This window comes from Heptranchias perlo, chromosome 34 (genome assembly GCF_035084215.1).
Source record: "Heptranchias perlo isolate sHepPer1 chromosome 34, sHepPer1.hap1, whole genome shotgun sequence".
Classification (NCBI taxonomy): domain Eukaryota; kingdom Metazoa; phylum Chordata; class Chondrichthyes; order Hexanchiformes; family Hexanchidae; genus Heptranchias; species Heptranchias perlo.
Window position 1 is genome coordinate 5,642,419 of NC_090358.1, and position 14,578 is coordinate 5,656,996.

The 14,578-nt window shown below is 39.0% G+C and overlaps 1 protein-coding gene across 7 annotated transcripts in view; it reads left to right on the top strand.

Moving 5' to 3' along the window:
* map2k5 (mitogen-activated protein kinase kinase 5) overlaps positions 1-14,578 on the top strand; it is a 241,979-nt gene that overhangs the window by 187,114 nt on the left and 40,287 nt on the right. For 2 of the 7 annotated variants that reach the window (XM_067971342.1, XM_067971348.1), the window contains 3 exons: positions 4,496-4,528; positions 9,625-9,651; positions 9,975-10,007. In XM_067971342.1, coding sequence (XP_067827443.1) covers positions 4,496-4,528; positions 9,625-9,651; positions 9,975-10,007 — 93 coding nt within the window. Of the gene's footprint in view, positions 1-4,495; positions 4,529-5,613; positions 6,306-9,624; positions 9,652-9,974; positions 10,008-14,578 lie in introns of those variants that run through there. The other 5 variants (XM_067971344.1, XM_067971345.1, XM_067971343.1 and 2 more) reach the window with 4 other exon arrangements.

Consider the following 14,578-nt stretch of genomic DNA (forward strand, 5'->3'; position numbering starts at 1 on the left):
CGATCTTCCCCTGATCTCACCCTCCCGATCTTCCTCCCCCCCACCACCCCCATCTTCTTCCAGTCCAGCGCCGGATCTTCCATTCTCTTCCCCCACCTCTCCCTAGTCTTCCAGTCCAGTGCCGGATGACGTCTGGCTCTCTCTCTTTCCTGCCTCCCCCCCGTCGTGTTACAGCTCCTAATGGCAGCCAGCCTGTCAATCAGGCTAGCTGCTGGGCGCAAAACCCGGAGAGGCCGTTAACCACTATCAATTAACGATTGTGTCAGAAACGGTAAGTCTGGTTCATGTGGGTTTGCCATGCGCCCAATCGCCCCCCGTGCCCCCGCTGCCATCCTGCCTCCCCACTAATATCGGGACCAATGTGTCCATTCTTCCAGTGCACACATCAGCAAGTAGTCACTGAGAGTGTAATCTTGCTGTGGGTTCCTTGTTATTTTTAAATTAATGAACTAATGCCCTAGGCTGAGGGGCTCCATAGTTCTGAGGTGCTGAGACAGAATGAGTCAGAGAAGATGACAGTTCAGTCAGTCTTAAGAGTGCAGATACAAGGAGGAGGAAGAGCAAGTAGGATGGCATATTGGCAGCTTAGGAGAAATAGTAGGGAAGTTCAGAGGGCTACTGATCACATAGTAGTATCTATAAACAGAGAGCAACTTGCCTAGTATTAATGCCATATCTGTAAATAAAGAGGCATGCAGCCTGGTAATGTAGAATTCATAAGTAGATGCAAGCTTACTGTTAATGTAGTATCTATAAGCAGAGGGACAAGCCTTGTGGTGCTGTAGTACCTACAAATATGCACAAGCCTAGTGTTAAATGTAGCTTCTATAAATAGATGCAGGCCTAGTGTTATTGCACTTTTTTTGACTACTTATGAAGAAAAATTGTAGTTTTGCACAATGAAACAAGTTAGGCCGATTTGTGGATGCACTCTTTTTAATTTGTGGCTGGAGGGGGAGGTATTGGAGCAACTGAACCTTTTGTTTTGTATAGTTTACAATAACTCAACTGTTTCTTTAATTTTGGAATTGTAAAATTCATGTGGATTTACCTTAGGTTTTCTTATTTATTTTTTCATGCTCTGCTTTATATCAACCTTAAATCTAAGTAAATGTCAGTAAGCTGAGCCCTTTCAGATTGTATGAACTTGGTTTTAACTGTATGCATTTAGTTCTTTCACTCATAGAGATTTCCTTTTAAAAGGCATCATTTTTCCATTGAGTTCTTTTGTATAATGTATTTTTCACCCCCAGGAGAGCTTTCCTGCATATTGATGTCTTCAGTCCATACGAGTCTATAGTTAACTCATCAGAGTGTCTGGGTGCACTTACTTGGACATGATTAAAGGACACTTGAGAGCAATTCTATAGAAATACTGGCAGATACTCCAAGACTTCTTTGCATGGTTTAAATAGACAACAGTTTGTGCACTATGGGCGAACCAATTCGGGTCTGCCTACTGCTCTAGCAGCAAATGAATGATAGTGGGTTCCATTTAATGAAACCAATTCATATTAGTCTTAACTACAAGTTATTTGTATTTATTTATATTTTGTACTTGTTATTCTTACCCAGCCTTGCATCCCATCGGGCCCTTCCACACACCAAATGCATTCCTCAACAAAGAGGACAGGTACACAGCCTGTTCCATGCACATTAACGTCACTTTGGAGCTCTCGGGTGTGTGCTTTGTGCTTTCTTTTTGATTTCTCTTTTCCCTGAGGAGAATATCATGACTCTTTCTGCACTTCCTCTTCTCTTCTCCTTCACTTCCTTTCATACCCTCTCTCCCGCCCACCTCCCCCCCCCCCCCCCCCCCCAAACTGCCTGACCCTGACTGGAGGGTGTCATATTGTGAACCATGAGGCTAAACCCATACCCTGCCACTGTGCAAGCCATTAATGTTTTGGGCCATATTTACAATAGGATTTTAACCTTTTAAGTGCTGACCTGCCAATATCTCCAGAGTATTTTGTAGCCCAGGCCAACCATTTTTTAATTTCACTTCAGGCCCTCTTGAGGCACAGGAAATATTTAATAACATCTCTGTAGCATTACAGTGATATAACAGGTCTTTCTATTACTATAATATATAAATATAGAAGATGAAAAGGTTCCAAAAACTTTATTTCTGATTCAGTTTCCACCCTACTGCCCTGCTGCTGCCTTCTCCACTGACTTTTTCTCTGTATTAATTTTTCACTTTTATCGTTATTTTCAATCTCTGATTCCCTGCTGATTTTCAGAGCTGAGAGCACATTCATTCAGCCAATCAGAAGGGGACCTGCTGCAGTCAGCAAAGTGATAGGTTAAAGTTGATGTGCTTTGGTTAAATCCATTTGGGTCTGCCAACTGTAGCAGCGGTTTTCATTTAGAGAAGCTAATTTTCATTGGCCCAACCTATAAGTTATTTATATGTTGTATTTGTTATTCTTTGCTCACCTCTTAGGTCCCTTCACATCACATGGATTTCTTAGAGGTTGGCTAGACAGCCTGTTCCAAACATATGCCAATGTTGTTCATCATTTGAAGCTATTTGGAGAGGTGTTTATTTTTTATATTTCCTTTCTCCCTGTGGAGACACACCTCAGCTGTGTTCTTCCTTTCTTCTCTGGCCAGGATTTCAGGTCAGTTCCAGGAAGTGCAAGTCACCGAAGGAGATAACATAGTCCTGCAAATGGGGCAATTCATTGAAATGAGTTCCTCGTCAGTGAGGTTTGGGAGGGGACCAATTTTTGCAAATTATTTGGTTCTGTCAGTTTCTTCAACAGAGGATGAAGCAATGGGCCCCATTTAGAGCAACCAATTCATATGGGTTTTTTGCCCTAGATTTTCCGCCTCCACTTTTAGACCCCCTCATTCCTCCATCACTCAGGAGCAGGGTCAGTCTGGGCTACATATTTCTTCCATACTACTCCATAATCAAAGGACCACAATGGGTGCTTTTTTGTTTCTCCTTCTATCAAGCAGGAAAACTCACCAAATTAGGGCAATCAAATTCTCCTTAAATTGATGCTGGAATTATAACTCAAGGTTGCTGATTGGGAGTCTAGCTCTGAAAGGCCGCAGACACTGAACGCTCAGTCTTAATCTGTTTTTATAAAAGGGCTACTTTGTTGCTCCATGAAAATGTACTAAGCCCAAGTTAAATATATGGAGCTAAGCAATCTTACTCGAGATGTGCTGTGCTATTTAAGTGACAATCATATTCCTGTAATATATAAAACCTCACGTGCAGCCTATGAAAAGCTTTGTCACCCAAGTAATTAGAGAGCACTCCAATATCTGTTTCTTCGGTGAACGAACAGACAATGGTCTGAAAAGCAGTGAATTTTCACTGGGTGATAAAAATATTAGAGATAAAAATTTGTCAACTGATATGGGAAGATCTGACCTGGGTCACTGGTAAATCTCTCCGAGAAGAGCTTTAGGGCAAGTCATAATTCCAGTGTGGAAGTGAGAGATGAAAGCTATAGCTGGTTTCTTCTGTAAGTTACGTTTCAGGTAGGTGAATCCATTTTACTACTCTGATTGTGCTTTTGATAATCATGTAAAAGGCAACAGTGGAAGGTCTGCACCGCCACTTTCTGTCAAAAAGCATTGCCATGGCAACTGAAATAGAAAAAAACTGACAGTGAAAGTCATCCTTTTTTTTCTTCCTTCTCCTTAACCAGAGGCATTGATTAAATGGTGAACTGCCACGGGAAAACTGGCAAAGTGCTCAATCCACAGATACAATTCATTGAAAACAAGGCAGAAGGATGATAAAAAGAGAAATCTGAAATAAAAGCAGAAAATGTTGGAAATGCACAGCAGGTCCATCAGCATCTGCAAAGAGAAAAGATGGATTATCATTTTGGGGAAGAACCCCTTTGTCAGAACTGATGACTTTCTGATGAAATGTCTACATCCAAAACATCAAACCCATCTTTTCTCTTTTTTTGATGCTGACAGACCTCTTGTAGAGGCTGATGGTTTGAAATCAGTCATAAGTGTTTTAACAGTAGATTTGCAGCTTTTTTACAACAGAAGAGTTGTCCATACTTCCTCCCCACTTGTTACAAGAAGTATCCAATCCAAAACTTCAAGCTGATTTCAACGTTTTTCAGTTAAAATCAGGGTTGCCTCTGGAGGAATTAACTCCATCCCTGGTGGAAGTGAGTACTTTGCCCATGTAACAAGTGGCTGCACTTCAAAAGCAATTCTTTGGTTGTGACATGCATTGAGACATTCTAAGAACATGATACGGTGCTATATAAATGCAAGTTCTTTCTTTTCATATTGTATGGTATATGCAGCAAATGAAATTTTGAAAGTTTTTTTTAATAATTAGCTTCCTTTTTCTGGTTTTAAAGAGACACTTTTCTTACAAAGTCATATGTGTGCATATATATTTATAAATACTAAGTTTTGTGATATTTTAATACTATACTGTGTATTCCATACACAGAATAGTATTTTTATTCTGATTATCATTTTTGCACTTAACTGGCAGGTGCTAAGACCTGGGGAAGTTCTGAATGAAGTGGTAGGTTCCCAAAAGCAGCTTTGGCTTTTTTGTGCTATCAACAAGCTTTCCGTTTCTTTTCCCCACCACCACCTTTGTTTGCCTCTCTTCCTTCGATGGCCAAGTCTGGGTTTTCTTGGCAGTTTTTAGCATCTGCTTCACATCTGCTTGTTGCTGTTTTGGAATGCTTTCATTCAAATGAAGACATTGAGCCTGGTTTATGACAAAATAGTAGGAGGGGGTCTGAATGAATAACATCAGGGAAATGATTTAAAAGATGGAACGAAAAAGAAATACAAAGAAGTAGAAAGATCAAAAAGTTATGAATGAGAGAACTAAGGAATAAATATTTTTAAAACAGGATAGCTAATAATTTTTAAAATATTGGGAATTCAGAGAAATCATAAAAAGATCTCTCTAATCCATCAATAATTTTATTTTCAGTGATGTAGGTGATGGAACTTCTCATTCTGATCTTTTTTCTGGGTGGGGCTTTAGCTGTTAGTGAACACAAATACAAAAACTTTCACCAAATAAAAACTCAAACATTAAACCAATCCATCCCACTGAATCTGTAAAATGCGCATGTTATTTAAATTTTTCCCCAACATGGAAAAATTAAAAACTGAATGCAATATTGGCACAGGCATCACAACTGACTATTTAAAAATAACTTGAACTGTTCCATTAACTCCTTCCAAGTCGATCTATAAAGTGTGTTCATTCTTAAGAGGGTGGAGATGTAATTTCTGTGACACTCAATTTTGCATGTACAAACAGGTGCAAATTAAACTGTCTTTCTAAACACAACTAATTATTTTCACATTTGAGAATATTACAAACTAAGACAATCCTGTTTAATTTCAGCTCTTTTGTCTTGCTGCAGAACAAGATTATGAAATTCTGAAGCAGAAATGTGTGTTTAATTGTGCTCCAGGCTGTTCTGCTAGAAATGGGGCTTTTTTTGGAAGGAGATGATGAGGGGGATTATGTTGTCTTGTCTGTCTACCCAGAATTTTGTTGCCTCTGTGTTTTAATTTGTTTTTCCCCAAAACGTTTGTAAAATTTTAACAAAATTAATTTTGTAATTGTCATCACTTCACCAGATGCTGGGCCTTGTTTGAAACTGAACATCTTCAGAACCACCCACTTGCCCTGCATGCAAGAAGTGAAGTGCCACTTCAATAAATTAATCAGCTCTTAATCAGACTTCCTAAGTGTTCTCCCTGATCTGTTTGAGAATGGTATTGCTCAAAACTATACTTTTTCAAAAATAAAATTGTATTCTTTGTAATCATTTCCAAGAAATTACAACATCTTCACCATGTTTTAGGATGTGTTGGCCACTACATTTATTTTCCCCTGCCTTACTTCTCTTTCTGGTTTTCCTTAGCCAGCCATCATCTGAGGGTGAGGGAACTGGCAACTGGCTCTGAGGCTTGTGTCAGTGCACCACTACAGCTGACTACTTGGAGGCATCTTAAAGCAGCTCAGGGATGATACTAATTCCATTCAGCAGTTCCCACAGTAACAGGAGTAAAATCGGCAACTCTGTAGAGTGAGGGATAAAGCCTGAGTTTCACTGCTCTTTGTACTGGATATTAGTGCTCATTAATACAATTCAGTCCCATTGCAATTCAACCTACTACAGCACTTCCACAATTAGGTTGACTTTTCAAGCCATGGTTACTAAGCTGCATTTCTATCAAATCTCTGCTAAACCTTACTAAATAGTTTTAAAAGTTTTTAATTCATAATTTCTATTCAGATACCAATTTTGCAATATATTTATTTAAAAATTGGACATTTTTCTCTTGTGATTCGTTCTTTTTGTCTTTTAATTATCTGTTTTTATATCTATAGTGATATTCTCTTATGTCATCTTTTTGAATACTTTATGTCTTAATTACATGAGCAATGAACCATCAGAGAATTCTTAAATCCCCCCACGCGCTCCATTTACCAGTAAAGATGCCACCAGGCAGTGAACTGGCAGGGATTCTGTCTAACCTATCTTGGTTTATAGTCTGTTACTGAATTTTGAAGAAACTAATTGCAGTGAAACTGTTGTCACTTTCCATTCTCTAGTTTGCTAGTCCTTTCAAGTGTTGATGCAATGATGTTGTAACATCTTCGCAGCACCACCAACTTGTATATGTATGCTGCAGTAGGGGTTCTCAATTCACAGCCACAGACCATTCCAACAGGTTAATGTTGATCTAGTATACAATTGTAATGGTCTCCAATTGCCCAACTCTTGCCCCAGTATAAGTGGGACATTGGTACTTGCCTCAAACCTATAATTAAAATTAATCACAAATACAAAAGTTAAAGCAATCACACTGTGCCTACCAGAAATATACTGGTGTAATTTGAATGTGTGAATGTGATGATACTGGGCCCCTTTTAAATTGCACATCCTTCTCAATTAACACCTTTTTTGTAGAAGGAGAGGGGTAATATTCTCCCCATGATTCCTGCACACATTTCTGGTTCTGTGTCCTATAATACTACCATTGGAAAATGCTTTCCTTTCATCTTGATATTAACACACACATTCATACACTAATATTGTTTACATACTTATTTATTTTGCAAGTGTGTGTATGTGTATAAGTATATATAGATCAAATCTTCAAAATTAGTTGGGATATATTTTTAAAGGAAAGCACATCAGATGTGAACATATGTGCTGGTTTTGTAGAAAATGTTCTCAGCCCCACCTTTCTTTGCATATCCAAATTTATCTGCGAGCAAATTTTTGGTGGGGGAAAGGGGAGGAATCAGAGAAGAGAAAGAGTAAAGCGGGGAGAGGTAGGTGAAGTTTTATTAAAACCGCTTTAAAAACGTCTTTATAATCCAAACTGGCAATCTATACAATCAGAGTGTCAGCATGGGGAATTATATATAATGAAATCATTGGACCACAGCATGTCGGTAATACTCTTTACATAGGATGTCAGTCTGGATCAAAATAAACATCTCAATGTTTAGGTAGAATATATACAGTTAATAATAAAATGTAGCTACAGGTAAGTACAGTAAGGTGTTGCATTTTGCTTGGGGTTGAGGGTGCACAAAGCTCTACTGAACTGGCTAATTCAGCTTTTCTAAGATGTTAATGAAAATTCAAAACATAATTCAATCTTACAGGCAGTTTATCTGGAGTAGAGCTGATAGATTATATTTCCGACTAGCAGGTCTCTCCTGTACTTATAAAGGGAGGGGAGAGAAAGAAAAAGCAAGGCTACACAGCTGTATTTAATTGATAGAATGAATCAATTATACTCATACTACATTGTCAGATTCAAGTGAAACATCAAGCCCATGCATTGTGTTACTGCATAATGTAATGGAAAATAATTATATCACATTAAAGTTGCAATTTGTCAGCTTTTTTTTTAATTAATGCTGTGCTTCTGGGTTGGAGAGGAGGAGAGGGGGGATGGGTAATGGACCAATCTTAGAGCATTTCTTTAATATATTTTCATACAGAACAGTGACATCAGTGCTATGTTGGTAGATTTTAAATTTGCTTGTTGGCTGGCAGCAAAGTAACTTTGTTATTAAAAATCATTGGGGACTGGGGGGCATAGTGGTTTTGAACACTGTCCTTTCATCCTTTGGACATGAATTTAAATCCAGCCCAAGACTACTGGGATAAAATCTCTGCCTATTGGCTATTAAAATCCAATGTGAAATGAGTTTGGGCAGTCTTAATCCAGATCATATTGGGTATTGGCATATAACTGGCTTTAATTCAGCACTCAACTGTCAGGCCATGATCCTGGCACTTATGCCAGGATTGTATCCACATTAGGCTTCCAGCACTGGCCCTACCAGAGAATACAGGGTCAGGGGAGGACACTTAATTAGCATGGAGCTCACAGCTGCCCACACCATTACAGGTGCATGTGCGGCACCTGCTGCCCCAAGCTGCCAGGAAATCTGGTCTTGGGCCCCAGAAACTCTACAAATCACCCCTTTTTGTATGGGAGCTGAATAAAACGAGCAATCTTAAGTAGCATTTTGAGGGTTCAAGCCACTTGCCTGGCCTAGACCCCCCACCAAGGAAGGGCTCCAGTTCTGCAGGGTTAGTGGCCTGCTTCTTTTTGTTGTGTGAACCAGCTGCCACTTGATTGCCAGCCTCTGACAGGCAAAAGCCAAGTAATCACCTGGCCTAGGAATCCCTGTTCCCTCTGACATGGGGTCCAAGATTCCACCCCAAAACACGGTCCCTGGAATCAAATCACAGAGGCCAGGACCTAACCCAGGTCTTCCATCACGCTACTGCTGTAACTCCAAATGCAAAAATGTCACACTGGTGCAATGCGGGGTGTTTTATTGAAGTTAGATTCAAGACATGCTGTGGGGTAGTCTAAAGCCTGCTTTACCATGCAGCTAGCCTTGTTATACTTGACCAGGGAGTGCTTGATGCTAACACTATGTACCTGAAATGGGAAAATATCCATTCCCCAGTGCAAACATCCCTTGCTTTGGTAAGCAGAAAAATTCACCCAAAAATTGTAATTTCCCTTGTATTCACTGCGAACTGACATAGTTTGGATTTCAACTAAATCATTGGGGAAGGATGTATGAGTGAAGATTCTAATTAAAAAAAATTGCTGCTTTGAAAATTCTCGCTTCATGTGGGGAGGGAGAAGATTGGTCAAATCACATGTAAATTGTACTTGTGTTCAGCGAGTATCAAATAACTAGTACATTTTGTGTTTTGAATCTTCTTTTAATTTGAAAGGCAGAGGATTTGAATGCACAGGGAACGAATGCAGCATTTAATCTTGAATTTGTACCAGAGCCAGAGAATGTTATTTATATCGGATGTGTAAACAGCACTGTAACTGTATTATGCTTTCTTTCCCCCTCACTTGTATAACCTGGAGGGTATTAAAAAGTGTTCTGCAAAATTAACATTCTGCTGACTTTCGCCTATAAATGAGAAGAATAGCTATTAACATTTGTGTATTTTCATTATGTAAATGGTGTTAACACATGCCCACAAATTGCCACCAGCTATGCAATAATTTTCTCTCAGTGATCGTAATGTGTCCAAGTGAGTCATTTTGATTATGACATGCTAATTACATATTGCCTTTCAGATTCAGAAAAACCAGGGATCTTTAATGGTAAGGTTTTATGAGTTTGCGGAGAAGAAAAATTCACTTTTTTTTTCCTGCTGGCTGCCTTTTTGCATGCTTGAGTGCTTTACTTTAAACTTAGCAAATTGCATTTTTGTTACAACAAGCACTAAAGTGCCTGTAGTAGATTAGGTATCATTAGAAATAATAGAACATCTAGGGTGTCAATGTTTTTATAAGACTTTCGCGCTGTTGATTAATCTTGCAACATTTTACTGCATTAATGATTTTCTCAGTCTACTGTAAAAGACTGCATATAAGCTAATACTTCTCTCTATTCCAACCCCCCCCCCCCCCCCTTGCTATTGCAGCCACTACAGTTATTGCAGTGTATCGTTGATGAGGTGAGTCACCGTCTTATGTGCTTTCTCTTCTAAAGTCATTCTTAATGGCCTGGAAAGTTTTATTTATGTAATATACACATTTTTTTTCTTAATGAAACTCTTGGCTCAAAACAGCCTCTTAAGTCCTGCCACCCGGTGCAACCCCTTAGCCATCAAACCTAGCCAGGCCAGACTTATATAGAGCTCAAGCCTGACCTTATCCATGTACACCATTCAGGCACTGTACAGGAACTAGGTAGAGCCATGGCTCGAATTGCTGAATAATTACCTTTAGACTAACCTGAGCAGGAGCTTTCCCAAGAGGCCCAGCTCATTTAATGGCTCTAAAACTCAATCTAGAGGATGTCAGTGGTCATGCTTGATTATTTGCCATGGTATTTTATGAAAGCAATAAAAAAGCTTGAGACTGAGAAAAAAATAGAGAAACGTTGACTAATTTCAGGGTTTTTTTTTCTCTGAATCGAGTCCCTTTGGTGTGACAGGTATTGTGACTGTTTCATGCTGCCTTACCGTAGTTATTTCAGCACTGTGAAGGAGTACTGCTGTGCTCCCTCAGCTTATAATTGACAAGAGACCAGAGATAGCCCCTAAACGGTGACGGAGCTCCGCTGCTCTCAAACTGACATTTTGTGTTAAGAAATAGCTTATATTAATGAATTTCTGTGGGGTTTTTTTGCCCTGTAAGGTTGAGCTTACTCACAAACTTGGTAAGATAATTTTTTTCTGCCTGGCCCCATCTCCCTCCTCCTTTGCCACTTTATGACCACTGAGGCCTTAGATTCTTGATTGTTTGATTATTTTTATCCAGATTTTTCACAAACAGCAACTGTGCTCGCCCCGAGGCAAGAGAATATTGATTACGCTGTAAAATAACAAAATTTGCACAGAGGCTATAACAGATCATCAGGGAGATTTTTACCACCCCCTCCCCCCACCCATTTTCTGGCGGTCTCTCTCAATACGCACATTAAGTATGTTTGCTGCCTCTGTGCCTTTTTCTTTATGCCTGAGCACTTTGCTGACATGTGCTAATAACCAAATGCCAAGAGAGAGTCCAGTTGGTGTTACCACACACTAAACATACTGAACTTGTCCTTTAGCTCATAGATTGCAGGTAATTAATAATTAAACTGTTTCAGTTGTAATGGGTTGACCTCCATGAACTGTTCATTACTCACATGGCAAAGGCATCACTCAAAGTATTTTTTCATTGCCCTTCTCTGTACCCTAGCTGCATATGTGAAATTCAGTGGGCCACCTAAATTTAAGCTGACCAAGTACTTGCTTAAACCACTGCAAATTAAAGCTTCCTACAATGTGAATATTGTGCTGTGATAAAAAGGGGACAATGTTTGCATACTCTGTGTGCCATTTTGTTTAGAAATTGGAAAATACACCAAGGTTATTAATTGTGTGACAATTTATATCTATGGCCTCATTCAAGTGTGGCTTTTTGGCACTGGACTCGCGTGCTTAGCCACGCTTGAAGATAAACTATTTTACCTATCAGATAACCTAATTATTCTTTAACCTGCTATTTTTAAATGCTAGGTCTATTGACCCCCCCGCCCTCCAGGGGTCTCCAATTTTCTCATTCAGAATTATCTCTCAATAAAGGATATAATTTCAATTTGCTTTTTCAAACCCCCAGCAATGCTGGATAAATAAGAGTTATTTGAAGAAAGTCCTGGCATGCCCTCACCAAAATAGAGAAAATAAGATTGCACCTATCATTTAAAAAAATCTAAAATGCAGCAAAATAGCAATGGATATGAATCCTACTTAAAAGTATAAGCTTTGAACTGACCCCATGGGAAACTAGTGTACAGTTAATGTGTTTGTCTCAAATTCCTTCCTCCTTATTATTTTAAGAGGCGTTAACCCATTTTAAAATAAATAGCAGAAAGGAATTTCAGACAAACGCAGTAAGTGTTCATACACTAATATTCTGCAGTATAACTTCGAGCTAACAATATTTTCCTACATTACAGTAATCTCTCTTTTCCCTCTTGAAATTGTACCAATAAAGAATGTGTCAGCTTGGCTCAGTTGGTAGCATTGTCACCTCTTGAGTCAGAAGGTCATGGGTTCAAGTTCCACTCCAGGACTTGAGTAGATTAATCTAGGTTGACACTATGGTACAGTACTGACAGACCACTGCATTGTCAGAAGTGCTGTCCTTCAGATGAGACATTAAACCAAGGCCTGGTCTGCCTGTTCCTGTGAGTCAGAAGGAAATAAGAGCAGGAGTTCACCCAGTGTCCTGGTCAACATTCTTCCCTCAATCAACAAAAACACATTGGTCATTCATCTCATTGCTGTTTGTGATGCATTGTGTGCAAAATGGCTGCCGCATGTAAGTGTATAACAACAGTGCATTACACTTCAAAGCAATTCATTGTATGTGAAGCACTTTGGGACATCCTGCGAGATATGATAAGGTGCTAAATAAATGCATGTTCATTCTTCTATTACTACAGTGTCAGTTTTCAGCTCTTACGCTATTAGACTCGTTGCCATTTTGCCTGCAGAATTGCTGGTGCAGTGTGCCCAAAGTATTACCAATCTAAAAATAAACTGTATGTGTAAATAACATAATTAATGTCTAATGATGAGTTTTAATTAATGCCTCAATAGTGGGGTCCATTGCTATTCATTAACTCCCCAAGTTTCACTCATGCTAACTGCTTTTATATTGGCCTTGATTTAATTGGGATTTAAGAGGATCAGTGTTCATGAGCCTGTTCCCGGTGTTTACACTACTGAATCACTCCCTTATGCCAATAGCAGACTTATAGACCCAGTTTTTAATGGGTCTACGACTCTGCCGCTGGGATAAGGGAGCTAGATTTAGTAGTGTAAACATTTGGAGCTGGCTCACAGACACCATTCTCCCAGAATCTGAATTTAAACTAAGCCAATCTAAAGTAGCTAAAGTTTATGTTATTATAGGAACCATTTGGTTGAGGTACCACTCTTTAACTCACTGCTAGCCCCTCTATTAACCTAAGCATATCTTGCGTAAACTTCGAAATGTACCAGGTATTTTCCTGAATGAAATTAAACTGTGATCTGCCACTGAATTCTTCTATAAATATCAGTAGGAGTTTATTTTCTGTTTCAGTTTTAAATAAAAGCAAGCTCTTAATCTGTTTTCCCACTTCTATCTCGGTTCTAATGGATTTTTGTTTGAGAAGGGAAACTTCAAAATTGTAGATGATCTTCGCTCCAGTGAACAAATAACTAAAGGAAGGTATTGGTGCAATGTTTCACCCATGTGATTATTGGACATTTATAATAATAAAGGTCCTGACCCACCTGCCTAAAAGAAAACATTCTGGTCAAATCTACACCTTATATTAAAAAAAAATACACACGCACGCGCGCGCGCGCACACACACACACACACACACACACACGTGTCAAAAAGTAGTCAATAATTTCTGTGATTGGCCACTTTCATACTCCTGCGACTCATGCTGGCAGCTGCTCTGACCTGGCTACCAGAGACCATGGCTGCTTGCCTGCAGTAGTGGAGGAAAAATTTAAATAACTTATCAACAAAAAAAAAATCAATAAATAAATTGGTGCGCTATAAATAAATCTATAGAAGTGGAAGTTTGTCGGCATTGTGACCTCAGTCGTGCTCTTGGCGGTCCCTTCCCCATCCCCCATCACTGCCCCGGTCGTAAATCCCAGTGTAATGTTATACCTTATATAGATGTTAAAGGTTGGGACTGTAATGCTTATTGCCAAATGGGCTTTTATTCACTGACTTTCCCTACCTCTGTCTCCCCTTAATTTACTTTTCTGATTTGATTGTATTCTTCCAGCAGCCTCCTGTTGTATAAATGGGAGACAAAGCTCAGATGAGAGATCTACTTAATTTTCTCCCTTGTAATTACTGATCTCATTTTTCTGATAATTTGAAGTTGTAATTGGCTACGGCAATTACATGTATATTTACTAATCACATTTGAAGCTCTGATTGTATCTATTTGCTACCATTGATAATGAAGCACGCAAATTGCAGAGGTGCTTTTCATCTTTTTTTCATCACATCAACGCTTCTTCAAGCCCCCCCACACACACAAGCACACGCACACACACTTTTCTCTTCTTTTTTTTCTCTTTTTTTTGCCATAATGAATATACGCGTGCATTTGACACAGTTATATAGTAGAGAAATTGTTTGGCTCCTACCAAATGCTACACACATTGAGTTTTGCCTGAAGCATTGAAAGGTTGTATGTAATGATATATTGCTCATCCAAATGGCTGAAGCAGTCCAAAGCACTGTGAGATTAAAATAAGTCATCTCTTTGTTAATTTAAATAGGTGCATGTATCATACTTTGCGGGGTAGTTTTAACAGGGATGTCACGGAGAATGCAGCCAAAAGGTATTTTTAATGGAAAAATGAGAACAGATGAAAATGCAGTCACTTCCAGCTGCCTTTTATATTCTGCTCTTCTTCAGCAATTGCAAATTTGATGAGGCAGCCATTAAACTCCCGCAGATCTTAATTTTAAGAAATTTCTGTGCATAATTCTGCAAGATTTGAGTTTTTTT